This window comes from Charadrius vociferus, unplaced genomic scaffold (genome assembly GCF_000708025.1).
Source record: "Charadrius vociferus isolate BGI_N301 unplaced genomic scaffold, ASM70802v2 scaffold267, whole genome shotgun sequence".
NCBI classification, from domain to species: domain Eukaryota; kingdom Metazoa; phylum Chordata; class Aves; order Charadriiformes; family Charadriidae; genus Charadrius; species Charadrius vociferus.
In genome coordinates, this window is record NW_009649458.1 from 1,507,701 (window position 1) to 1,535,595 (window position 27,895).

At 42.2% G+C, this 27,895-nt stretch overlaps 2 protein-coding genes across 2 annotated transcripts in view; one reads left to right on the forward strand and one right to left on the reverse strand.

Annotated features, from left to right (window-relative positions):
- Positions 1-5,977: 5,977 nt before the first annotated feature.
- On the reverse strand, positions 5,978-8,215 carry KCNF1 (potassium voltage-gated channel, subfamily F, member 1). Its single transcript, XM_009889770.1, has 2 exons — positions 8,112-8,215; positions 5,978-8,045 (listed from the first exon to the last, which is right to left on the reverse strand). Exon 2 carries the CDS (start codon positions 7,811-7,813, stop codon positions 6,350-6,352), a length of 1,464 nt encoding a protein of 487 aa, XP_009888072.1. The 5' UTR covers positions 7,814-8,045; positions 8,112-8,215; the 3' UTR covers positions 5,978-6,349.
- A 6,656-nt stretch (positions 8,216-14,871) lies between these two features.
- The window catches only part of PDIA6 (protein disulfide isomerase family A, member 6), a 90,465-nt gene continuing 77,441 nt past the window's right edge, over positions 14,872-27,895 (forward strand). The window contains exon 1 of the mRNA XM_009889772.1: positions 14,872-14,986. Within this exon, the coding sequence (XP_009888074.1) occupies positions 14,872-14,986 (115 nt within the window). The remainder of the gene's footprint in view (positions 14,987-27,895) is intronic.

The following is a 27,895-nucleotide window of genomic DNA, read 5'->3' on the forward strand; positions in this document are numbered from 1 at the left end:
CTGTTATAGTAATTGAAGCTGCAGTTTGTCTCCTGCACAGCAAAGCAGGCTGAGGTTGCCAGAAGGTTTTCTAAAACTTCCTTCCTGGTGCGGAGCAATTTGCTGCCTTTGTCCTGTGATTGCCCACCTGAGTTTCTACCACTTTGGGAGCTCTAACACAGAATTTGTGAGCTCTAGCACAGACACTAATGAATACAGATAATTTTCGTTTTTTAAGATGTTGAACTGCTGCTGAGTATGGTTTACTTCATTATAGAATAGGGAATCACAACATTTCATGCTTAAACCAAAAATCAAAGCACTAGGGTCAGCCTTTGGGGGCCTCATTTTCATTGAAATCAGTAGAGTGATGCACTGAAAATAACTATTTTTGTAGGCAAGATAGTATTCAGTCTTCCTTTCCATTTTGAGTTTTTATTTTTAAAAAGAGCCCTCTACTTAGACTTATTTTAAGATTTCCCTTCCTTTCTGCTTTTATTGTATAACTTTAACTGACCAGGGTGATTTAGCAGTACTTGACTCTTCAGTATGTTAAAAAGATATTCAAGGCTCCCCTTACATGGGAAGACAAAAAGCAGCTTTAAGACGCTGGCAGCTTTCTCATCTACATATGAAAGCAAAAAGAAAAGAAACAATTAAATGGCACTGCTTCTCCTGGAGCTCTCAGACCTTTCTATCATCTTAATTTTCCTCTTAGTGCTTTATGTGAGCCTGGCTGGCTCACTTGGCTGCATCAGCCCCCCCCCAACACTCCTAAGGCAGGCAAAGCTGCCACTGAATTCAAGCCTAATAGGGTTCGTTGCAGGAAGAGAAACCAATTTCGGTTTTAGCGGGATATCTACGGCTGAAGCAAGTAAATTTAATATACATTGCCCTGAGTTGACTTTCACACTTGTGCTATGTTGCTGCAGCTCTTGGTGAAGTTTAATTTACACTAGGCAGTGCAGAACTTACTCTTCACATCACTAAGGACCATCTGTGCCAAAGGGAAAGCGTCTCACGAAAGCTGGTGAGGAAGGGACTGGTGATATTCATGAATGGACAGTCCAGGCAAAATGCGGTGATATTTGAATGGACAGAGAGCCAGACCCTCAGAAACCTAGTTGGGTAGCAAGCACGTTCTCCTCTGTGTGTGCCCAGCAACTGTCATATCTGTGTGAGTAAGAAATTGTGAGGTTTGTCAGTGGATATAAGACTGATGGCTGTGTTGACAGGGAGGAGGAAGGAAGCACTTCTGCCTAGCATAATTCACAGGGGACACCATTCTGTTTGTTTTAGCACATCTGGCAATGCAGACGTGGCTGGAAGAGGGTTGCGGGGGGGGGTTGTGTCTTTCAGTACAGTTAATTGTTTATTAATATCTCTTAACTCTTACTTTTATGGACATTTGAATGCTCTGTTCCACAGAATCGACAAACACCTTTTTGTCACTTTTTCATCCAGCCTCAGGTGAGAGTTTGGGGTAGTTATTTGAAAAATCAGTATTGCTTGAGAGAATACCTGAGACCGAAAACAACATGGTCATGCTTTCTCCTCTTAAGCATTTTTATCAGGTAGATTCAAATAGCACATTAGGCAAAAAGAAAGCTGCCTGAAGAGTTACTGAAACAGCATCACTGTCAGCTTCAGCTGCAAAAGGGACCTTAGCAATGACTGTCCTCCGCACAGCCAGGGACAGATGGGCTGTGCCGCATGGTCCTCAGCCCTCCTTCTGTTTGATACGAGCTGGGTCTGCCTCCACATGTTCCTCTCGACCCATGCACAGACCACAGAGGACATTTCAATTAACCCTGTGTGGCAGGTGCCACACCTGCAGCAAGGGGCAGCTCTCCTGCACGCATAACAGCAGACAATAGTGGTACTCCAGTATTTCCCACAATTTTGATTATTTTTTTTAAAGTGTCTTCAAATCGTATATATATGGCAGTCCAGCAATAAAAGCCCAGTTGTAGATGGCTGTTTCTGCCTGTACTAGATGCCGTCTCCAAAGCCAAGGTGGCTGTGACACACCAGCCAGAGCGTGGCATGAGTTGATGTGCTATGTGCCTATCACTTCCCTGAGACTAATGCTGTGTGTCACGAACTACTGCAGCCGTCTCCCGCACTTCTAAAAGCAATTTCGACTCTATTAAGTTCTACCCTTTATGGTGTCCAGGAAGCTAAAAACAGACTTCATTTTACCTACAGTCTTAGCAATTGCCACCAATCTACTCTTGGGTGGGTTATTAAATTAAGGCTATGGAATCAGATTCTGCTGGCAGCTATTCAATGTCAAACCTGGACTAATCCCAAATTTACAGCTGAAGTTGATGTTAGATAGGAACTAAAAGTTGGTCCCTTCAAGTTTTAACTCTGTACATTGCAGGCTGTATTAAAGAGTCAAAGTTTTCTAGAAGCAGCCAGGGCTGGCTGCACAGGGGAGATGTCCTACAGGATAAGTTCTCAAGAGGATAGTTTGACCTGCTCACTGCGCTCTGAAATTTCCTGCACAGTGAGCTGAGGAGCTTCTGTATGAGAAGAAATGTCAACTAAAATGATAGTAGCTCTGGGGTTTTTTTCTCCATAATTCAGCTCAGTGGGTTTTCTATAGAAGAGCACGACATTGTCTTCCCGGAGCTCCCAATTTCTTATGGGAAGGGTGACCCGTTTCCTTTGCACACCTGGGAGTCCAAAGTGGAGTATTTGGGTACCAGGGGTATCAGAAGAGATCCAGGCAGTTTATGCAGATTTTTCTGCATTTGGACATTTCAGGCTGTTCCATTCCTGGTTCCCAGGTGAAACGTATTAAATACCAGGGGCTGTGCTCCCCCAAGAGACAATTGTGTTACAGAGCGTCCCACGTGCTGCAGACATTGGGGAAACTCAGTGCAGTGACTGACACTATCTCTGTGAGCCTGGAGCTGGATTCACTAGGAATGCCTTGCATTCATTAATTTAATTGTACAGACTCAGCTGAAGTGTCCACAAGGTGCTAGGGAAGAGCCACAGGTGGGGAAGTCACTGGTGGGTTCAGCCTGTGCCCACCTCACCCAGAGTGCGGGAACGAAACCTGCCCCAAGCACAGTGCAGTTTCCCCCTTGAAAAGACATCAGGGCTTGTCCTGACTTTGGGCTTGAGAAAGTCCTGTGTCTAAAAGCCGGGGACTCTGACTCAGCCACAGTCTTTGGATGGTGCTGCTTCCTCTCTGTGAAGGCACTCTCCCACCCCCAAGCCTTCCAATCTTTTAAGTCCTTTTCCTTTTTTTTTTCTTTTAGATTAACTTGTAATAAAGGAAAATCAGTTCTGCTGGGTTGTGCAGAATATTTAAAAAAAAATAATTGAAAACAAACATCCCCTAGCTCACTCCATCCTTCAAGGGGCAGATCCTTCCCTCCAGCCCTGATTTCAAAGACAATGGTTTATGGTAGTTTCTTGGTCTGTGAGAGTTGTCTCCCCTGGGGCCCCAGAAAGCCTCTTGCTTTCCACCACCAGGGTTGCAGCTGTGTAAGACCTCCCTGCTCCTCTCCAGTCCTACCATGTGCTGCAGGCTGCCAGCCTGCCCTGTCCCTCCATGGCTGCCCACATCTGCCCTTGCTCCTGCAGGGTTCCAACACCGCGGGCAAGGCAGACAGGCAGGAATCCATCCTACCCTCCCACAGCCTTTTAAGAACATATAACTTATAGCAACGAATCCAACAAATATGGTCCCCGGTGCAGAAAACCACGTGGAGCCTGGCTTGAGACCAGCCTGGGCTGGAGTGACACCAAGGTTGTCTCAAAGCTCTTTCCATACTGACATAGGATAGGCAGACCCCTGTGCTCAAAGGCATAACTCATTGGAGAAATTAGCCCATAAAATTGTTTCTGATAAAAGACGCTTATTTTTTATTTAATGTCACGTTAAATAAATTGCGAAGTGCAGCAGTGAGGATTTAGTACTTGCGGTGCTAACCGTATTACTTAGCATTTATACAGTGCTTTCCTCGTTCAGGAAAGCACTTTTGCTAACTTAATTCATCCTCAGCCACCCTCTGCATGTCATGAGGGAAGTCAGGAACATTTAATATCCCCGCTGATAGATAAGGCGTATGGCTGGGACTGGCACAGCTTTGTTACTTTTCTTCTTCCACCACCCTCAGCATCCCACCCAAGTCGATTTTTGATGGCTACAGCCCATGCTGGGGTTGGGCAGGACCCTGTCCCTTTGGTGAGAGCCAGTGATGGCCCTGGCTGGGCAGCCAGCAGGAGCAGAGCTGAGACTGGTGGCAAGGAAGGACAGGTCTTAGCAGACGAGAAGGATTGAGAGAGGAGGGCTAGAGGCTGAGACCTGGGAGCTGGGATATGGAGGGTAAGATGGGGGTGAAGGCATGCTTGGGCTGAGGAGGTCACCTGGACAGGCTCTTGGCCTTAAGCAGGAGGGAATTCGGGACAAAGGCTTGTGGAAGTATTCTTGTACAGAAAGGTTTAGAAGTTGCTTTGAATTCTCTTACTTGATGGGGTATGTTAGGCAGGACATGGTAACGGGGTTGGGGAAGAGGACGGTAGGTCTGGCATGGGGCTGGGGCATGGGGACACAGAGGAGGTGTCCCTGGAGGTGAGCAGCTCAGGGTGTGAGGGGTAGTGCTGGGAAAGGGCTTCAGCCAGGGGGAGCTGAGGGTTGATTTCCATGTCAGGAGACCTGCAGAGCAGGCAGTGTTCCAGGGGAGCAGTGCCCATCTCCGCACACCTGTGCAACCCCTAAACACCACCGCTGCTCCCCACTCCCAGCAAGACAGAGCTCTTCCCACCAGCAGGCACATACCCCTTTGCAAAGGGGCAAACAAGGTGCCAGGAGAGAGCACAGAGCCCACCCAGTGGTTCTGTGCTCCTCCAGTCGCTGTTCGTGTGGGGTGGATGCCACAGCCCCATCGCTTGAACACAGCCCCAGAAAAGAGTCCCAAGGATCTGCATAGGGGTCCCGGGCATGAGGTGCATGGGGATGGGTCATGGCTCACGCTGCTGCGTTTCATCTGGGTGAGGGGCTTCTCAGCACAAAAGGGAACAAATAACGACAGCTACTCCAGCCCTTTAATCATTTGGGATCCTACTTTTAATGTATGTAAATACATCTGTGTGCCAGTTCTCCCCTCCCCTTTGAGCTGGCATAACTCCGAGTTTCAATGGATTTCTCTGGTAGAGACCAGACCCATATATTGCATTCGTTATGTGAGCAAAATTAATGCTCACGTAGATGGCACTTGCATTTGGAAAGGATAGTAGCTACACACTGGTGTTGATTAATGTGCTGATTAAAGAATAAGATACTGATTAGTGCCTACCACCTCTGTAAACTAACATTTACAAAACCATGCAGTTATTGTAGGGGTGGAATGTGCTTTTTTAAAAAAGAATAACCTAGTAATATGTTCATTCAAAGAGATATTTTTACCATAAATCAATTGAAGATTATACTATTTTTATTGAAACTTTCTACACTTACTTTCAAAGAGTTAAAGTTTCTTTTTTAGAAGTACTCAATTTCACTCCCCTACAAACTTCTCTAAACGAATTAAAAATACTATGAGTTAACTTAACAGTTTTAAAAAGTACTTGATTATAAATCCTTCCTGAAAGATCCCTGCATATATAAATTGCTATATTGTAATTAAAAGCTAAAGCAAATATTTTTTTTAATTTGCTCCTTAAAATACATTGATTCTGTTCTACATCTCTGCCCAAAAACCAGTTTCATGTCCCATAGAAAATTATATTCTTTTTCTGGAAAGAGGAATAGACACCTATCCAAAAAGTTAACCCCAAATTACATTATACAAAAATTAAACCAGTCATTGACTCTAATATTCTGCACACAGTATATGCTCATACTTTCAGTATCTCTAGGCTGAAACTGCTCATAACATTTTGCTGTAAACCTGAATCTAATAGGAGTGAGAGGCTGCTTTCATTTTTTAAGGAGCGGTTCTCCGAGCTGCAAAGAGATTGAAGACAGCCTGGGAGACACAATCTGTGCGATGCTGCTCTTTATTGTCACAGGTACAGAGTTTTGATGTGGCAATGCTGCACATTCAGGTCATCAAACATTTACCGATCAGGAAGGACTTTTCAGTCTCTGAAATGGTTACAAATGTTTTTTGTTGGAATGCACTCATTATAAGCAGTCTGATCTCAATGGAGTCCTACTATTTTATTCTGGGTAATAACGGTAAAGTCTTACCAACTGTTGATGGAGATACCATGGGGTTAGTTTATACTCATGTTGGAAAAGCAAAGCAGTGCTCCCTCCCAACTCTGACAGATCCCGCGAGTCTTTTCAATAGTTGATTGTCAGGTTGTCCCAATCTATACGTTAGCGCTGACAAGAGCTCACAGTTCATTTGCAGCTTTGAAGCCTGGTCCTATAGTGTTTCTCTTCTGACAGGAGATGAATAAAGGTGTCACTGTGGGAGACTTTTAGCCGGCTGCTATAAAAAGGACCCTCCTTGCCTTCCCTCACAAGATCCTCTAATTCACTTTTGGAGCTTGCGGCCTTCCCTTCGGCTGAGTTTAGCTCCATCAGCTCCAATTCATGCTTGGCAGCTGTTTCTAAAACTCTCTGTTTGTTATAATACCTGACAAAGTTGTTAATGATGGGATGGATGGGAAGGGCGATTGCTATCACCCCGCAAAGAAAACTGATGGCAGCATTCAGTTTTCCTAGCGTTGTTTTAGGGTATATATCTCCATATCCAACTGTGGTCATGGTAATGATTGCCCACCAAAATGACTGAGGGATGCTTTTAAATAAAGTTTCAGGGTGACTTTGCTCCATGGTATAACCCAGGGCAGAAAAGACAAAGATTCCAACGGCTAAGTACATGAGGAGCAGCCCGAGCTCCTTAAAGCTGCGTTTCAGGGCATAAGTTAGAGTCTGGAGCCCCGAGGAGTGCCGTGCAAGCTTGAAAATCCTCGCGATCCTCATGATGCGCAGGGCCTGGACAGCCTGCTGGACGTTGCTCAGCTCCATGAGCTTGGCTCCCAAGTGGGTCAAGGTCAGGCTGACATAGAAAGGAAGTATTGCTAGCACATCGACAATGTTCATGAAAGACAGGGCAAAGTGAAGTTTGTTGGGAGAGGAGATAAGCCTCAGCACGTACTCCATGGTAAACCAGCCTATACAGGCTGTCTCTATGCTGTCCAGGGTCGGGTGCTCCATACGGTTCCCCTCCGCATCTACAACCTGCAGGTCTGGGATGGTCCCCACACACATCACGACGGAGGAGATCAAAATAAAGAGAAAGGACAGAACAGCGGTTACCCGAGCTGGGTAGGACGATTCTGGCTTCTCCAGAAATTTCCAGATGTATTTTTGGCACCTTTTCCAGCGACTTTCCGAGGCATCTACTCCCAGGTCATCCAGAATCAGTTGCACCCTTCGAGCTATTTCTTCCAGTTCCTCCTTTTTTTCACTTAGATGAGTTTTGCAGCAGTCATCCAAAAATTTCAGATCCACTTTCCAAAATTCCATTTCATTCTTGAAACATATGGGGCATATTCCTTTCTTCATGTGAATTTCCCCGAAGTAGTACACGTCAATAATACATTTGAAAGCATCTGGATCTCTGTCAAAGTAAAACTCTCTCTTTCCAGGATCATAGTCATCACAGAGGGAGAATATGCTGTCGTATCCCCCCGATAAACAGTTGATCAGCTCTGCCAGCCGTGTTTCTGGGTATTGATTCAGGTTATCTCCGTAAAACACCTGCCTTACCCCACCGACATTGACTACAATCTCCGTTTCTTCATTTTTTTCTGATCTGTCCGTGTCCACATCTGGAAACCTAGAGTCACCTGCCATTTTAATTGTATGGGATTTTACTTGATTTTTTAGCCTGTTGTTTGGTTTCAAAGCTTTGTGGGTTTAATTTCTCATGAAAGCAAATCAGCACCGAGTCAGCTCTAACACAAATGTTACCAAACTGACCCGGAGTCGTGGTGGGAAAGGTTACAGAGATAAACCTGCGGTCAGGAAAGCCTCGTGAGGTATGCAACAAGCTGCAGGGAAAAGACAAGTCATCGGGCTGCTGTGCCTGCAAGCAGGATGTTAGAAAGCTCCAGCAGATTTGAAAGAGAAGAAACCATTTAATAAAACTCACCCCTCTGCTCAGTGCTTGAGAGTCTTTTCAGGTCCCATTCTCTCTCTCTAAAAGTGATATTTATTCACAGGTTGGAAGTCACGGCAGAGAAATAAATCCTGTGCTCTGATTAATGCAACGTGCAGTGAGTGACAGTTCTCAGAGAGACAGTCAGCAGGGTGAGCCCACAGAAAACTGTTGCGGTTTCTCTCTTCGATTCCACAGATTTCCCTAGAAAGCTGCTTTTGAATTTTTTTTTCTCTTTCCGTTTTCTTTTTACTCTAAGATCTTCCAGAGTTCATCTGCTGACTCTTGCACACAGCCAGTCGGTGCAAAGCGTGCAGAGGAGAAACTTGTGCTTGTTTTCCCTTTGCAGTTTCCCAACACAATAGGGAGCCCGGGCTGCGAGGAGTCCTTCCCAAACTCTACCCTCTTCTGGTGAAACCCAGCAAAGCACCAGCTACGCAGAAAACACAGCTCGGCTATTTATACGCCTGCCTAGCTGTGATATAATGAGTTTCTATACAGCCATGCACTTTAGCGATTTTTGAAAACATATTTTTAAAAATAAAATGCAAAACATAATCATGTATAAAGTCGTTCCGAGCTGCAGAAAGACAACCAATCAATTTCTTCTGATGGCAGAAGCCAGAGAAAAAATACTGTGTTTTGGAATAAATGCACGACATAAATCTTGCGCTCAGCTGGACTGGAGCAAGTCAAGAGTAATTCTTTGTCAGGGAATTGAGTTACTGTAGATTTGTACTGGTGTCATTGAGAACAAAGCAGAGACCATAAAGTTTTCGTTGCAGCTGCAGAGTAAAACTTTCCCCGTACTCTGCTCACCTTTCCCAAAGCTCCGCGTCCTCAGTTTTGGCTGTGTTTTCTCAGTCTGCTGTCAACTGACCCTGACGAGTGTTTGAGTTATTCACAGTGCTTATGATGGTTTCTTGGCGAATGCTACTTACCAGCAGTAGCTGGATGTACTTCATCCAGTGCTTAACAAGTAGGAGCAGAACAACAGGCATTTCCTTCTAACTTTGATTTCTCCAAATTCCAGGATTTGATGGAGATCTGTTCCCCAGACCCTTACATGCAGGTAGACCTATCTCTGTGCTCTTAAATGTTTAAATCTGACTATACAGTTTCTTTTAGTGGGTCATGAGGGCTTCTGAAAAGCTTGTAAGTGGTGGGGAACAGAGAGGGGCAAAATCCAATTCATAGTTTGCTTCTTTAGGCTTATGTCCATGCTGGAAGAAAGGTGAGAGCTGTGATGTGCCCACTGTCCTTGTGCCTATGTCACCCAGCGAGGGGGACCCTGTTGAGCGTGCTGTGCTCCATTTCCAATCCCTTGCAGGAAACTTACGGGGGATTAGTCAGGGGTTGTGCACCAGACCACACCTTGACATGCAGTACTCACATAGCCTCAAATATCTTATCAATAGCCCTTGGAGATAGTTCATGATGCTCAGGGGTGCACAAGCCATGAGTTAAAATCACTGATCCAACCACTTCTCAAACCTCCCAATGGTATTCCTTGTCCCTCAGCTCTTGCATGATTGAGGAGAGTAAAAATGTGAGAGGGAAGAGGTGAATTCGTAATAGAGTTGCAAGAAATCTGTGAAACAGAGGAATGCCATCCTTTCTCTTTGTCACACACATCCATGCACCAATTTATAATGCAAAAACTGAAGCCAAGGGGAAGTGGATTCTTTCTGCCCAGTAAATGTAACACCCAGTCACCCAGTGCCACAGTGAGGAATAAGCCATGCATGAACCATAGCTCCATAAACTTCTTCAAATGCCTGGGTTGTGTCACTTGTATCCAGGCTGCAGAATAGCACGGAAAGCTAGGGACAATAACTGCAGGGGCCAGTCACCTTATCAAGTGACAGTCCCAGGAAAAGAGTAATATCTATTAGTCTCCACCTGACTCATACTATGAATGTCTGGAGGTCCGTGTCACCTTCATGTGTTCCTGAGGGTACCACATAGGTAATGGGTGTAATACAAGCTGTCCCTTGAATTTTTTCCCAGGCACATATGAGTTTACTGAGACTTGCAAGCTTCTTGGGACAAGAGAAATACCTTGGATATCTGGAAAACCCCTAGGTTTTGTGGGTTCAGCAATAAATATTTCCCCACCTGGGACTTCCTTGCCCACTAACATGAATGGCTTAGCTTGATTTTAGTACAATAAATTTTGAGATGCCAATAGCAGTTACGTGCTTGTATGTAATGCAGGTGGGATTACCGACTACCTGTTCTTGCAAAACAAAACTGAGATCTGAGAAAGTTAAGTTTAAAATGTTGGCAGGCTGCATCAGTGTAGGGAAACAGGTTCTTTATGTTTAAATCCTCAGATTTAACCACCTCAGACACCTACTATGTTTGCTCAGTGATTCATTCCAGTGACCTTTTGGCTTTTCTCCAGGTAACAATAAGAAATAAATGCATGGTCCAGCCTGACCGACACAGAAAGCACCACCTTCATTTCCAAAAAGGCTCTTCTCCCCACTCCTGTAATTTTACAGAACAAACACCTACAAAATAGGCATACAGGATTAGTACGTACATTGTTCAGTTTGAAAGGTAAAATCAGCTCCTCTCAAATGATAAATCTCAGCACATTCTCGAAAGGTTGGGAAGAAACTATTTTTGAAATGCCAGATCAGTCCTTATAAAGACTTTACTTAGTGCGGCTGCTAAAATCCTTGTGCTTTATTCTCCCTCGTCTTGCACCTTTTCAGAGTTCTTTACACCTTTCAGTGTGCCTGTCAAATGTTAGAGATCTGGTAGCATTTTAAATCCACTTTAACAAATGTAAATGATCCAAAGAAGGGTCAGGGAAAATCATAATGAATTAAAACCTTGTTTTTGTAGCTGAAAAGAGTGAGACAGGCTTACTTGATGAATGTTTTTTTTATCAGGCATATCGCAGAGCAGCAAACAACAGGAGCAGAATGAATAATTTGCAGCAAATAATTTATTTCACTAATTTAATTCATTTTTCATCCATGAAAAGAGAGCTTCTCTAATCTAAAAATTTCAATAGATAATTGTTGCCCTGTAACTCGTTTATGAGTAGCTTGCTGCAGTTATTAGGCCTCCTCAATTCAACTTCTGTTGATATATCTGGACTGGGCAAGCAGGTCAAACCACGCTCTGTGCCTGCTGGAAGCGATGCGTGCTGACAATTGAATTCCTACACACTGAATAAGAAAGACGGAGGGGGTTTCTTTCTGTGTCGGTGCTTTGGCTCAGAGAATGACACGTGGATTCGAGCTGACAGATGTGTTAAGTTTTGGCTGTGGTTCAGACTGGCTCCTGCAGGGAGGAGGAGGAGGCTCAGCTGGACTTCAAGACCTGCAGCCCGAGGGAAGGACTGGGTCGCTGGGCACCCACCTGCCAAGGGCAGCCTCAACCCCAGCAGGGATGCCCGGGATCTCCCGGGGGGATTCGGACCCTCACGGGGCTTGGTCCACAAGGTGTAGGTGAAACTCAAATATGGCTCCCCAGTGCCACCAGGCCCCACATGAGGGATGAGGGTCACACAGAGCACCCACAGGCCAGTGCCTGGGGACCGGCAGCGACAGCAGTGCTCGGAGGATGCTGGAGATGCAGCTTTGGCTCCTTCGTTTGCCACCTTTTCAGAGAGGACCTTCACCACTGGGTGGCTTTGTGCCAGTCTGGGAAGAGAGATTGCTCCTCTTGAGCTGTAGTCTGGCTCATACCGCACTCCTGAAGCTCAGCCAGCACCTCTGTCCCCCTGGCCGATGCACGCAGCTGCTCCCCAAGGAGCTATGGGCAGTAGCAGTGGATGAAGGGGCATGAATGGCTTAGGAGCCAACCCTAGGGAGATAACATCAGACTTCATGTGGAGAGGGGGGCTTAATGCAGAGGCAGGAGTCAGGCAACCTCTCGGCAAGCAGGCTGCGGTGTAGTCAACCCCCTACACTGAGCACAGCCCTGCTGCGCCTGGGACCATGGCGGCACCTTTGGCCTCTCTCCCCTCCTGGACTCTACAAAGTGTTTAGTGCTGTGTTTACACGTGCAAGCTCTAGAAAGTTCAAGGACCTGATATGACTGTCCAAGCAAGAAACGGTTAAAGTATGTCTGGCACGGATCTGCCCCACACTGACCAGCTAACGTTGACATTTCCCAGACATCAGATAGCCATCAGAGACCACTCCCAACACACAATTTTCAGGCAGCCACCTGTACTGGAGACTAAAAGGACTTCCTAGAATAGATGGAGATCAGTTGCCAGTTGTCCTCAATGCCTAGAAACATCCTTGGGCACATGTAAAACTGGTCTAGTACTGAGTTGTGCTGTCACCTGCTGCAGCTGGGCACCTGCTTTTTAGGTCTAGTGTATGCTAGACACTGTTGTGTGGCCCTCAGAGGCCACAGAACTAACACCAGGCTTGGAAGGATGGTGGCTCCTACTCCTTATAACCCTCTCACACACTTTGCGTTCTACCATGTCATTTTTGGTTTTTAAATGACACTCACAAGACTGGATCCAGCAAGACGGATCCAGCAAGAGATGTCAGCATCTAACATGCAACTTCAGCTAGATGCAGACTGTGGAGACCCACTCAAGACAAGAACATGTGATGAAAGTGTACTGTGGAAAAGTCAATCAGAGACCTAAAGGAGGATGGGGAATGGAACTATCTTATTCCTCCTCTTTTCCTCGGGGTATTGTGGGGAAAAAGCTTGCAGCCAGCTGGATGGGACTGCTTCAGCAGCTGATAGCAGAAGGTTCTGTGTGGAGGAAACACCACATAGAATCACAGAATGGTCTAGGTTGGAAGGGACCTTAAAGATCATCCAGTTCCAACCACCCTGCCATGAGCAGGGACACCTCCACTAGACCAGGTTGCTCAAAGCCCCATCCAGCCTGGCCTTGAACACCCCCAGGGATGGGACCTCCACACTTATCTGGGCAATTTGTTCCAGTTTCTCACCACTCTCATAGTGAAAATAATTACTTTGTGCCAATCACACGAAATGGGAAGCAGATAATCTGGAAGAAAGAGAAGCAATGAATGACAGAATTGTGGACAGAAAGATCAGATCATCCAGAGCAGTTACTCTTATTACTTGACTGCAGCCAGCTTTAGTAAAAGGAGCAGGAAAGACTTCGCTGTAAGAAGCCTTCAGGGTTTCCAAATCTAAGGTGGCGTTTAGTGGTTAGTGAGACAACCTCACAACCCCACCAGAAGATCCAGCACACTCTCTTTGGCAAATTAATCCAGCTACTGCAATGTGCTGTTTTATCCTTTGTAGCTCAATATTGCGAATCCATTTTCAAATCGTACCTTCTTTTATCCTTATATCCTGCTCTGCAATAAAGCCGGCTGCTTTAACACTGCAAGAAAACATGGGATTGCGTTCCTATGCGCGCCGTGGTTCCCAGCATGGATGTGGGGCCACTGCTGTAGCACCAGCATGAACTCCATGGACTTTCCCAGTGCATCCAAAGGGCAACGGTGTGTGACTTGCTGTCACGGACTGTAGCACCAGGGTGTGCGTGAGGGAGGCATGTTGTGGGCACTCACTGTCAACAGGAAACCTTCCTGATGCACATGGGTGGGAGCAGCTCACAGTCGCAGCACTGATGTACATCTTGTGTACGTAGCCATGAGTTAATGGAGGGAGTCTGAGCCTCAGCATGGAACACATCCATCATCCACAGCTGTTATTTCTGGCAACGGCTGAGTCTTTCAAAGCCCCTGATACAGCAGAACAAGGGTCCATCAAATGCGAAGTGAGTGAAACAAAATCTCTACCTTTTTTAGCACAACTCTAGATTTTGTATGATGATTTCCTAATACATTAGACTTCCTTCAGATTGATATGTCAAAAGCAAGAGGTTATGAAATGTCTGAACTAGATTGGTATCTAACTTCACCTCGTGAATCTGGTTTTATGTGCCTCTGTCTCCAGCACATTTATGTATGTCTCCACAACTATTATTTAAGATCAAACAAGTCCTTTCCCAGTTTATTTTCACCTCTCTTATTACTTTGGTTCTTTTTTCAAGTTCAAAATTTATACATCCTCAGACAATTTATTTTAGCAGATCTTTTAATTAATTCCTTATTACGAGATTTAATAGACTTATTAAGATGTGTTTTCTTTAAAAAAATCCAACACTGCAGCCCTCTATTGTGCTTAGAGTTGGAATAGTGATTAACAATACTCTGTACCAGCTGTTGTTCCTACTTGTTTGAAAGGAGAGCATGTGTAGCAATTTAGCATGTACCATTTCACAATATGAAAAGATTTTTATATGCATTAATATTTTTATTATGGGCAATCAATATAAGGAATATAATCAAATAATTCACAGTAAAAGTGGTTAAAAGCACTCTTATATGTGTGCTCAAAGAAGAGGAAAAAAATGAAATATTTTCTAGCGTGAAAAAGCTGTAAAGAAAACCAGTTGGAAAAAACCACAGAAAACATTTCATCAGTGTGCTGAAACAGTAATAAAAAATAAAACACTTTCATTGATCCTAGAAAACATTGCAACACTGAGGAAAATACAGGCTTCAGCGGAGCCTGCAATTCTCATGGGCTCTTGTAAGTATAGTTGTAATTTTCCTTCTCTCCATGAGTGGTACAGGACAAAGGAGAGGAAGGTGTGTAGGCAGTAGCAGAGGCAGAGTTCATATCTTCACAAATATGAAATTACCCATGCTGTACCCACGGAGGGGTCCTGTGGACATTTGACTTCATTAAGTCCTGCAGGACTGAGGGTTCTGGCGTGATGCCCTGGAGCACCTCGCTGATGCCTGCCTCCCGCAGCCTGCGGGCTCTTCAGGCTTACTACCTCTATCTCCCACAGAGAGGTGCTGGTCACAGTCCTGCTTGTGGCCAGGAAGGTAGGTAGGGACTGGAGGAGGTGGTGTTCCCTGGACAGTGTCCTGCTTGCACAGCCGGCACTGCGTGGAAGGATGAAAGCATGCAAATCTAGGGTGATGAAAGCCATTGTTTATCAGAGAACCTTTGCATTGTAGATCAGGCAAAAAGGAAAATCAAACCTGGTTTTCCACAGTGTCCTAATCACTGCTTTGAGAAGCGATGAGGGCCATGTTCTTACTTTCACTGTCTTTGAAAAAGAAGTCCAAGCCTCTTTGTGGCTCTACCTTGAAAAACTGATTTCAGCATCTCCATTTTTTCCTGTGTTATTTAGCCTTGTTTAGCAAAATGCTTGCTGAATTCAAGTGGAATCTACAAAGAGTTTTAAGTCAATCAAAACTACATTTTCTGGAGGATAAATGATGTGTCAGAAATAATTTGCTGGCCCTACTCTGGTTCTGTTGTCTGCCATTGGGCAAGTTGTTTACCTTCTTGCTACTTTTCTTGAGCTGTCTGGCAACCCATCATATTTCTTCACAGCTTACAAACAAGTCAAATAAAAAAACATTTTTAATTTGGCAAAAAAATTACAAATAAGCTTTTACATTAACTGAATGGTTCTAAAGCCAACTCACATGTTTCTAAGTGATTTGTCTAGACAATGGGTGAGTCAAGCCTTTTATCCATTCTGCTTTATACAATAATCGGTTCTGCTCAGTTAAGATTTCATTTTACTTTACCAAATTGAATGCCTTTCATTACTATATGCTGTTTAATTTAACATTGTGTTGACATTTTGCATACTAATTCACTTTGCTCAGGGTAGAGTCATAAGCCCATTTGAACACTGTGATACGTACAACACAGATTCATTGTACATACTAGTAGTATCCTCAAAGACGAGATTACAGAATCCAAGATATCCCATTCAGCGAAAAAAAAAAAAAAAAGGCTAAGAAGATGAAAGGAAGTTCAGTGATGAATGGGAAACGCTGCTGCCGAGATCTTCCTTTATTACCATTCTGTGGCATTTTCAATTGTTCTGTCCCAATGAGTAACGAGGGCTTCATCACTTTTGCTAAGCTTCACTGCAAATTGCTGCTGTGATTAACACAGGTTAATCTCAGGACAGGCAGGGGCTCCTGGTTCTGGCGATGGGAAGATTTCAACCATCCTCTGTAGTTACAGGGAATTCTCTTGGGTGACCTTGAGAAAGGAGCCCCTGCCCATGCCAGCGATAATGTTAAAACTTCACTTAATGGAAAACATCTCCCACGTACTCTAGCCCCAGTTTTAATTCCTCAATTCCCTCTAATCTTTTCCTTAGGCTTCTGTACACGCTTAGGGAGTGCACAGCTAAAAGACTAACCACCCAGCTGGTTGGGGTAGCCACAGTTACACTGCATCACGTGCCACGAATGAGCATAAAAACTCCTATCCCAACAGAAAGTTTGTGATTACACTAAAGATCAGAGTAGAAACCATGGTGCCTCCTGCTCTTCACATCTAAAATCGTGCCTAGTCATGCTAAATACTCTAGCATATAGCTGGGTTTACGAAAAAAAAAGCTAGTGTTATCAAAAATAGCTCCAATCTCTAAGCAATTTCTCCAGATTTCCTTTAGTTTGAAGCAAGCATGGATGCTATCAGACATTTGGAGTCAGGTGCTATTTGCAAACATCCCCATAAATGTGACCAGAATACACAATTATCAGTTCTTATGCATCCAAATGGTAGGGGAATTAATTACCTATATTTGGAAATGGGCTTTGCAGCTTATGGATGAGGTTTTAAAAGCAGTTGGCAATGGCTTACCAGAGGGGGTTTACCTTTGGCTTATTTGAAAACAGAGCTGGATACAGTAACATTAGCACCATAAATATTCTAAATAATTTTTTAATAATTAATACGCAGTTAGATTCTTCTCTCATGTTGCTCTTACACTGGTGGTATATTGAAGGCAAAATCGGGCTCTTCATGTTTTATACATTTTGCAATAAATTCCTAATGTATTTGCATGAAGAAATAAATGATTACGCCACTTAGCTGGGTAACTATGACCCCGCTCCCCAGCTTCACGGTCTGCTTGAGATTTCTGTTTCAGAGCTTGTGACAAACCATTTACTAGTTGACCATTTACTGTTTGTTCTTCACTCATTGCTTAAATTCTACTTTTTCCTTGAGAGACTTGATTAATATTAATTAATTTTAACTAGACCTGTACAGGATACAGAATATTTTCTAGGAATTTCTAATATTCTGACATTTCATTGAGATACAGGAGGAAGAAAAAAAGTAATCCATATTTCAAAATTTTCCTTGTAACAGCGTGTCAAACAAATCTAAATATAGGACATCGGAATCTTTAGTTTAGCAATGCTGAAATTTTACATTGTGAAAATATTTATATACTGTATACTAAATAAAATATTCTAATATTGTGTTATAAATATAGTGCAAGTACAATACAAAGCCAAAATAAAAAGAATTTAAATGACAAACCACTATTAAACACTTTAGCTGTAGAGATAAATAAATTTTTACACTATGAAAACAGTTTTTTTCAATGTGAGGCTATATTTCAATTAACTGTTTTTATTGCAAATTTTGGCAACTTTCAATTTAGCTGAACTGCATTTATGTGACATCAATCTCTTCTGTCAAAAAAATTATCAGTTCTATTTCCAGTGTACAACACCAGTAATTCTAACACTCAGAAGATTCTTCACTTTTCTTTGCCAGACCCTTTCTTAGAAATTAGAAATGACAGATAAGATTTGTGAGAGAAAAGGATACTTTCTGTACATACAGCCCAAGGGCAAAAGAAAAAGTCAACATCCTCCGCATGGATTTTTACTAGCTATTGTCTTTGTTTTCTCTGTATCCCCTCTCATCTTATTAAGCCTGAATCCTCTTCAATTGCTCTCCATGAGTATATTTTTCAAAAGGAAAGAATGCCCTTAATAAAACCTTTGGGAAACCCAGGGGTGTAATGAAAGTGTTCTTTATATTAATCAAACAGTAACAAAGCCAATCCATTCACCATGCATGGACTCAGAACTCCATAGCATCCAAAAGTCTGTAAAACACCAATGAAAATAACTTATTTTGTGTCAGTATATGAATGTAATGAAAAATAGAATTAGAATCTTATAAAAAAATCTCTCACTGGTCCAACCACAACTGGTTTCTAACTGTAGCACTGCAATGTCAGCACCTTGCAAGTGATACAAGTGTAAGCCCAGAACAAAAACTGAGATATTTCACACATGACACATCTCTATATGCTTAAACACCTTGTACATGAATTTATTTTTTAGGGGAACATCTGAATTTCATCTTCTGGAAACTGGATTCTTCTGCAGCACCACAGCAGAACGGTCCACCACACCTGCGTATCAGTTTAATAATGCATATCAGGCTTGGAATGTATTTAAAACTCCCTCTGTATTCATTCCTCAATGTACGCTTTGACTATTAGCAATATGAATACTGCAGTTAATTCCTCAGTTTTTTTCTTTTCCAAATTTGACCATGAAGAAGTTGGCACTTGATGGTTTTTGGACTAAAATCTTACATTCCGTCAAAGTGGGTGATTTTTGAGAAACTTATAAAATACGTAATTGTTGCACACATATAGTGGAAAATTTTGTTCTTTAACTGAGTTTTCACTTAAGTTAATAACGATCCTGCTGTATTGTACAAGAATTCTGTATTGGGTTACTCGCTGATGGTAGTAAGTTGGTTTTCAAAGGATGCCAAAGCTTCCAAATCAGCACTTCAAAAAGCAGGTTAACATTCTGTAGACGGTAAGTGCAGAAAATAAACACAAACAGCGATTTGTCCTGACAGTGATTCACCTCAGCTTGCTGCATATTTCAAATAACTAAGAAAGCGATATTCCCTTGTCTGTTTACCATAAACTCATTACAAAGACTTCTCTCAACTTAATTTAAATACAGTAAATTATTGCAGTCATTTCACTCTTTTTCCTGCTCACAAATTGCTTGCAAGCTGATCCTGCTTTTCCTCAAATATATTCACTATCTCTACTTATTTATTGGTATTATAATTACTCATGCAATTCCCATTGAATTGGGGTTTTTTTATGTAGTTGGGAAATTACTCCAGCAATGAGCAAGAAGCAGCCAAGAATGAGGAGCAATCAGGAGCAGAGGCAGGACATTCATACACTACTACCTTTTATCCTGCAATATTTTTTTCATGAATAACAACCATTTATTCAGCTTGTAACCCAAACCCATGTGAGTGTGTGTCTGCAAGTAGTAAAGCAAAGGGGAGATGTATGGATGATTCCAGTGGCTTTTTGGAGTCAAAGAAATGTGGATGAACAAATACCCCTAAGCCTCTCTATATTTTAGCAACTCTAATATTTTAGAGTTGCTGAGTTAGAAATTCCTGGTCGTGAGGATGAATGTGACGATTCCCCTCTGAAGCTGCCCCTGGGACAGCACAGCACCCCTGAGGATGCAGCCTGCCTCGCACCCATCACTGGGCTCATGGTCCAGTTCTGAAGGGTCCAGCTCTGCAAGGACTCATGTTTTGCCACTATTCCTCATTGGAAAGGGATGTCTTGTCACTACGGTAGGGAGACATCAGGATTGGGGTGTATATTCTGTGGCTCAGTTATGTTGTGTCTCAGATTGCCACATCTGCTCTGCACACTAATGGGACAAATCAGCCTCTGCCCCTGAAGAAAACAGAAACCACTGTTTTCCTCTTGCAAGCAGGAAGGATGGAGGCTGAAGCCCAGTACTGTGCAGGTCCTTTGACAGCACCTAGGGTCCAAACCAGGTCCACCGCTGCACTCACCGTCACCCTCCCCATCCATCACTCAGGTGAGCATCTCCTTTCTCCCCAGCCTTCCCTGGAGGCTCTCAGCAAAAGTCATTGCAGCTGCCTGAGAAAGGAAAAATCGCCAAAATAAACACTGCTCCCACACATCTCTCATCTGTCTTCTCACACGCGGTGGGCATGAAGGAAAGGAGTTTTCTTTTCTTGCATTTGGAAATTTTTTTTCTTTTTAAAAGTGTAAGCCTTGATACATCAGCTGTGGGATGTTTCAGTTTCTTTGTTGGGCATCTATAATAACTTTATTGATTAAGTGAAAAACATGAAGTATATGTTTTATCCTTCCCAAAATATATACACTTCTTACTATTAGGTGAACAACTTACTTTATTCTATCTGGAATTAGCAGTGCATTTCCTATTGTGTGTGTGGTGTCTGGTGTGAAAAAGACAGGAAATAAAAGTTAGAAGATAAGAGATTTATTTTTCCAGAGTAAACTTGAAAAGTTTTTCTTCCGCTAAGAATGTACATCCATTTACTTGGTAATGCCTTTATTTGTTTTTCTCAGGTTATTTGTTCTAATCTTACTTAGCAGTATTTTGGAAGGAAATCTGGTGGTGCACTGACATTAGCATAATAAACCAAAGACAAGGAGTGTTTGAAATAGGTATTTCCATTAAAATGAAAAGTTGTTTTGTTTGTCCTACCAGCTGGCTCTGAAAATCTTAGCAGATTGCCTCAGCTGTAATACCTGTGCTTTACCTCCCGGGCTTCAGTTACATTATAGATTCATGGGGGTTTTTGCTAGACTTTTCGGGTTCCCAGGCATACTGTCATTTTCTGTTACTTACATCCAAATGCCTCTATAAAAACCGTATTCTCCAATCTTAACACGCCTTGGGGCTGTATAAGAATTTTCATTCCAAATTTTTAATTTCAGTAAAGGTACTACACGAAAGCTGTTGAATCATTCAGAACTACATGTAACTGGTATAAATTCTCTAGGCTCTGTCTAGTTTAATTAAAGGTAAATCCCAGCAGACACTGTAATTGCAATGAGAGAGTAAATAGGAAAAGTTAAACAATGTGTAAATGGAAGACAAATAAAAAAACCCAAACCCTTCTGTCAATAACTGTTCCCCTACATTTATATCAAAGCATTCACTATCAGAATACTTAAATTCTTGCTGTTAATTTAGAACAACCTATGCTCTTACACACAGGACAGATCTTCATGATGATACAGCGAGAGTATACTGATGGTTAATTCACAGCTAGTCTGAGAGAGTAAGAAATTCAGTTATTGTTTATCTGGTGTGTGATCTCCCTGTGGTACAAAAAAGCTGGAAGTACCTGCCTTAGGAAGTATTCTCAGTTTGCCTATGCTGCAACTGGGAAAGATAAACCTGCCCTGGGATTATACCAATGACCCTGCTAGATCCAAGACATACATAGACATCTGAATTTGGGATGCTTTGTCTCTGAATCCCAGCACCTTTGTCAGTGTCAAGGGGGACTGAGGGACTTTGCAGTCAGCCAGGCACTAGGGGGAATATTTGTCTTCCAAAGCTGAGAACCCAGAGAACTGCATGAGGAACACCTGACTGTGAAGAACATCTACGAGTGTTATCACCAGAAAACTCACTGAACAAATAAAACTTCTTAAAACTGCCATAAGCAGATGTTGGAAGCAAAATCTCTTAAAAAAATGTAAAGCAATTGTTACCTACAGTTTGCTGACTGAAAGGAAATACCCATTCATGAGCAATTCTGATCCCATTTCCTGGGATGTTTGCATGTGCGATGGCTTATTCATTCACCTCCTGTGTAAATTTAGATCAACAGAAAGAGTTGCCTTCTTCCAGTATCATTCATGCAGGTGCCAATAGGATGGCAGAACTGAAGAGAGGCTATTGATAAGATCTACAGTTTAGTAATGAAGGAGAGAATTTCCCAAGCACTGCAATCTTGGATTTGACAATTTAGTTATAATTTAAGTGACTAGGCAGGGATGAAGGGTAGGACTGGAACTCAAGACCTCCCTCCATACAAGGGAAATGTATGCATAATTGTGGAGCAATGTTTGGTAATACAAAATATATCTTTCTTTTCCCCATCTGAAGAATGAAGTAAAACAGCATTTTCTTCATCTCAGCTCTTGCCTATCAGAGAGAAGAGCCTTGGGAAAAAGGCTAAAATTGTTGGTTTTATTTGAGACCAGTTTTAGTGGTTTCCAGTTACTGTTAGAGCTAAAAAAATCTATGCTTTTTGAAATGTGATTTTTTGGGAATTAATGTTTTCTTTTGAAAGTCTACAATTCTGCAATAATAACTATTCTTGTTATTAATATTATATTAATAATATAATAAATATTATATTGTTAAATGCTACAAGTCAAACCTGTTGGTCAGAGCTATGAATATATTACAAGCGTTGAAATTCTGGCTATCAATTATTACCCTTACCAGTACTAGAATGGGCATGTGAATTCACATCCATTTGCATAGTAGTGACCCTTATAGTGTCACACCATTGTGTTGGACACAAACACATCACCCAGTGTTTTCAAAAACATATATTTAAATAGAGATACCTAAAATCCTTATCTAGACAGAGCAATGATCCAATTCTGAGCTGTCTGCCGTCGACAGTTCCTGTTCTAATTAGAAGATCAGACTGCTTGTACCAGACTGCCAAAATACAAGGGTAACTGTTCAGTTTCACATACTTGGGTATCAAGACTTTGGTCTCTGCAAGACTGATTTCTTTCTATGCAAGTAAATAGCTTTACCTCTTTCTGTAACTTTATGTAAGTATTAAGAGGTACAAGGAAAATAAAGGTGCAAAGCTCATGTTTAAAGAGCTAGATGACTAGCATGTCTATCCTGATAGCTTTTTAAAATCACATATAAACACTTCCCCATCCAATTTTCCTATCTACATTAGTATATTTATGTTTAAACGTAAGTATCTGCGTTTGTAAATACACATGTTCTCTCATCCTGTACAGGTGCTGGAAATGCTCCCATACATTGCAGAGGAATACAGTATGTGGGCGGCAATTTTCTCCAAACATTTTATCAGGCAATTTTCAGACAGCTTGGATTACAGATTTTCTTACCTAGCTAAAGAAGAACAACAATAGTGCTATTAAAGCTATTAAAAGATAACAGCGAGTACCTACAGAGCTGGAGAGAGCTGGGAAGGTAGGGGAAAAATCGTTCTGGTTTAGGCAACTGAGCCTAATCCTGTAACGCGCTGAGATACCCCGGCTCTTCTTTCAGTAGTGGAAGGAGCTTGGTGCCTTGCAGCCCAGACTGGCTGCTGTAAATGAGCAGTTTTCGGTACCTGATCATTAAGACATGGCTGGCTGCAAGAAGTCTAGGGAATGGCTCTGGATTAGTGGTCTCAGAAACCCAGGCTTTATCTAGCCAAGGAAAGCAAGGGAGACCTGTTGGGTGCAGACAGGTTGGAGATGGCTCTTCCCACAGATCTGCATCCCTGGAAGGATGGGCTCGGAAGAACTCACCTGGCTGTGTGGCCTGAGGCCAGCCCGGCTATGTTTCCCTGAGCACTGAGCAGCTTTTGCATGAGCTGGTACATCTGCACCACACAACATAGCATGGACTTACCCTTTCAGCTTATGGTTCTCCATGACATTCTCCTCGCTCATTGACCTACTACCAGTAATTGAAATATAGATAAAAATGATTTACCCATGATTATACAGGAAAGTAGCTGTGATCATACAAGGAAGTAATGAGAAGAGCTAGATCCTGATAGCCCAAGCGTCTGGCTTAACCAAGAGGTGACCCTATTTCTAACATGCTTTTGTTACTATTCACTAGTATAGATATAGAAGATACCTAGTTATCAGACATATTGGTGAAGGGTGAAGAAATCGCAAATTTGCCAGTAAGGCTGGCATGAAAGAAAATGCCTTTGTTGGTGTTTTATGATATGGGGATTATTGAACAGGCAAAAGGAGTTTCCTACATTTAATTATTAAAATAACGAACGTCACAGGTTTGAGGAAGGGCAGGCACAGAGTGAAAATACTGATTGTGAATAGAACTTGACCAAGAGGGAAAGAAAAAAGCCCTGCTGTATTTTTCAGCTAATCAAGCCATTATACACTTCAACCTAGAAATAGCTTGTCTGTAACTTCTCAAATTCTGCAGTTGCAACTAGAAGCTTAGTGCAGTTTCTTGCATAAGGGCTCCTAGTCTTCTTTGAGATGACCAAGGACACACGTCTTGGCTCAGTCCAGAAGGGTCTTGGGTCTCTGTCACACCTACCAGCCCATGCATGGGTCTCAAACATCCTCAGGCATCTCAGAGAGCACTAGGTGCCAATGTCTGGCAACTGAATGTAGCCCGAAGAGTGAGCCTGATGGATCCTTCTTCCACCTCCATTACAAATTTCCTCTGGCACTTGGGTTAAACTCTTCAGCTAATTCCTATAAAGGCACTCAATTTCCATTAACTTCTGTGGGAAGATCAATTCTTAAAGAAGAAGAGGTGCCTATGATGGGATTCAGCTAGCCTAATTTAGATACCTTATCTGTGCCTGCATTTTAGATGCCTAGTGAATAAGTCCCCTAGAAATCCAGGCAGACAGGCTCTTCCTTTGAAGACATCTCACCACTGACTGTATAGGAAATATCAGATCTTTTTTTAGGATGACTAGTTTGCTTTGGTATTTAAAATGTAGCACATTAGACGTCTGCAGTTAGATAGACTGGATTTCATAGTTTAGGTATGTGGATGTGAACTGTATAATTTAAGTTTTAAAAAACAAGATGCACAGACTTTGTGGTTAACTTGTACATGCAGTTCCGAGCAGGCTGTGCGTAACTGGAAGCTGCATGTCCAAATGTCCATTTGAGCAAATGCAGCCTTTTGGCCGTGCTGATACCCAGATTACAGGAAAAAGGGCAGTGGGTGGAATTTATGGCAGACCACTGAAGCTGTTGGCATTAAGTTACACAATCTGCATAACTCATATGATAGTATTCACATGATCTAACTGCAAGATAAACCAATGTTTAGGAAATACACATATCTTAAAATGGAAAGTGAGCTATTAACTGCAAACTATTATTGTAATTCAAAAGCACCATCTGTGTTCATCAAAATAATTATTTTTTTTCTTGTATCCTCCTAATTCAGAAAAATTATATACACTTCTGTGTCTGATGGAAACAACAGGAAATTCTCAGTGCACAAAATGATCTGTTCATGAGCAAACAGCAAACTAAGAGACTGCAGCCGAAATGATTCAGTGAATTAGATCAAATAACAAATACACCTGAGAGAACCATGATCTTCTTCCTGGAACATGCAGAAAAAAGATGGGATTCAACAAATAACTTTCCCAGTTAGAACTGGTATTTGAAAGTTCCAAAAAGAATAAAGTCTAAGCAATACGACTTCCCCAAAATGTTCTCCAACATTGCAGTAATCACAGCTGAAAGATGTGGACATTTTATTCTCCATTCTCATATTAAAAGTGGTTGTTCAGCCTATGCAAATACACTACTCTTCAAAGTTCATGAGTGGGATTCATCTCACCTAGCTTTAGACATTCGCAATCCCGACAGCTACATCTGAGCCCATCGCCTTTGGCTCACTTTGTACTCAAAGGAGAGCAATAGGTAATCTAGGGTGCATTTCAGCTGTCCTATTTAGAAGGCTTAATTTTAGGTTAAGATGAATCACATTCCAGAAGTGTCTACATCTCTCCGTCAACTAGAAAGGGAGCTCAGATATGAAATTTCTGCATCTTATTTTTTCTCAGTGAACACCGCTTTAGAAACTCTGAATCTTAAAGCTCCCAGACTTGATTTTATGCTGTGTAAAATGGGAGAAAAATAAAGTAAAAAAAAGAAAATATCTTGAGGAGGCTGGAACAACTTCAGAAGACTGAAGGCAACTTTGAACCTGTGTGGATCAAAAGGTAAGCTGGCGTTTAGCATCACACTGACAGAAAAGGGAATTCCACCTGAAGAGCCCTTGGAGGGGATTAGTTTATACAAAGGCTTATCAATCACCAAGGAAGCTCCCCCCTTCACCACGCCATTGCTCTCTGAGCTACGGGGACTGCCGGGAGCAATTTCGGCTTCTTTCTGCACCAGCGTTATCAACAGGCGTGTTTTGGATGAGGCATCAGCTGAACGGGAGAACAAAGGGCATAAACAATCAAAGCCCTTCAGGAGCTCGCTTTACAAGTTTCCCATAAATCTTTTTAAATTCTTCAGCCTAATTGCATCGGCCCAATTTTTGCCCCCGACTTGCTCCTACCTTAAACGCATAAATGAGAGGAGAACTGGGCCTGTTCTGCTTCAGGTTTTTCGTGCTTAAGAGTTTTGCATTGTATATGGTAAAAAAAATGCTGCCTTTTCCCGTTCTTCAGGTACACGCTACAGAGGAAAATTCTAATAGAAGAAAAAGGTTGACCATGCTCCTATGGCTGCTGCATGCGGTACCCACCACCTCTGTGCATGGAAGGTGGGGAAGGCAGATGATGCTCCATAGCTGGGACTGAGGGAGAACTAAGCACAGCAGAAGTACTGAGCGCAGGGTCTCCTGTGGCCAAAACCAGTTGAAATGGAAGTGTAGCAGATCCTAATTAAATCCTTTTCTGGATGGGAATGAGGCTAAAGAATAGATTGCTGTTCATGAGAAAAAAACTGAAAACCCAGAAATTGTATAATTAAGAGTATTGTTAGGCTACAAGTAAGGAGCACTAGTGTCCTGTTGCCGGGTCATTTGTTTCTAAGTGGCAGCTCTGCTCCTGTTTTTACCAGGATATGTCCTTTTTTATGAGAAATGGGCAAATATGACTGAGTTTTGCAAACCAAGGCATGTATTTGCATTGGCTGTTAGCGCTGTAGTTCTGTTTTTTCTGCCTGTAGCTGTTGAATAAACGGCCTGATGTGAAAAATGGATACCACAACCCCACCAAAGTCAGGGGAACAGAATCTCTCACAGTAATACGCCCAGCCCAAGGAACCGCAAAAAACCACTCCACCACCTCAGCAAGGACAAAGTTGTCCTTGTGCTTTGCATTCTTCTTCAGCCAAAACATACAAAACATAGTTCTTTTATACATAAAGTACAACTATCAGTGATAAATGCCATTCCGCCTATCTTCTTCCCATCTTATCTTCTAAATGGTCTATTCTATTTTATGACCCCCAATTACAAGTTCCTGTTATTCTTTGAATTGCTGTAAAACTGAACAGTCTCCATATGTTCAGAGCAGCTGACAATTAGCATAGCCTGAACACAGAAACTGCAGTCTGTTAAAAATATGGACATATTAAAGCATAGCATCTGGAAATCTGCATATGTTTGTCTCGCACAGTGGGCTTCAGATGCCAGGGTCAAACGGAGACTATGAGTTATCCCAGAAAAGAACTTGTATGCATCATCACTCAGCTGCAGAACTTCAGAGAATTTTTATACTTTCTTGGAAGATACTATATTACTTCACACTTACCTTTTATGCTATTTTCATACAAAAAAAGATAACAAAAAAAATCAAGAAAATGAAAAAAAGCTAAGGTTTCTATGTTATAACCACTCGGATTTCTCAATTAGGCTTATAGCCACAGAACCAATAAAACTATGAAGGTATGAATATGAAAGTTTTAATCCAAACTCATGTACTTTGCTATGCTAATTGTCTCACTTTCTGAAGTTTCAGTCAAACCAAGGGCCTGCTGGAGAGCCATTTCAGCTTAAATGCCCATAAAAAGTCTAAGGAGTAATGCTTTCATATGAAGTACAGATGAAGATTGGGCTTATATGTCTTCCTAAAATGAGAAGTCCTGAAATGGACCACATAGTTTTCCTCTTTATATAGCTGTCAAGGCAAAGACAGGTCTCTATTTTATCCCGATTCCCATTTGAACAAAGATCCTGCACTAGCTGAAGACTACTTTCCATTTTAATAGCAAATATTCTGTGAATAACAACCTTGTACATGAAACAGGAACTTTTTGATTTATGTTGTATCAATCAAAGTAATTGAGGCACAAAAATTACTGCTAACAAGTAGACACAGGGCAATAAACTCTAGAAGATCTGAAGTGCTTTTTGGAAGTGGCATCACTG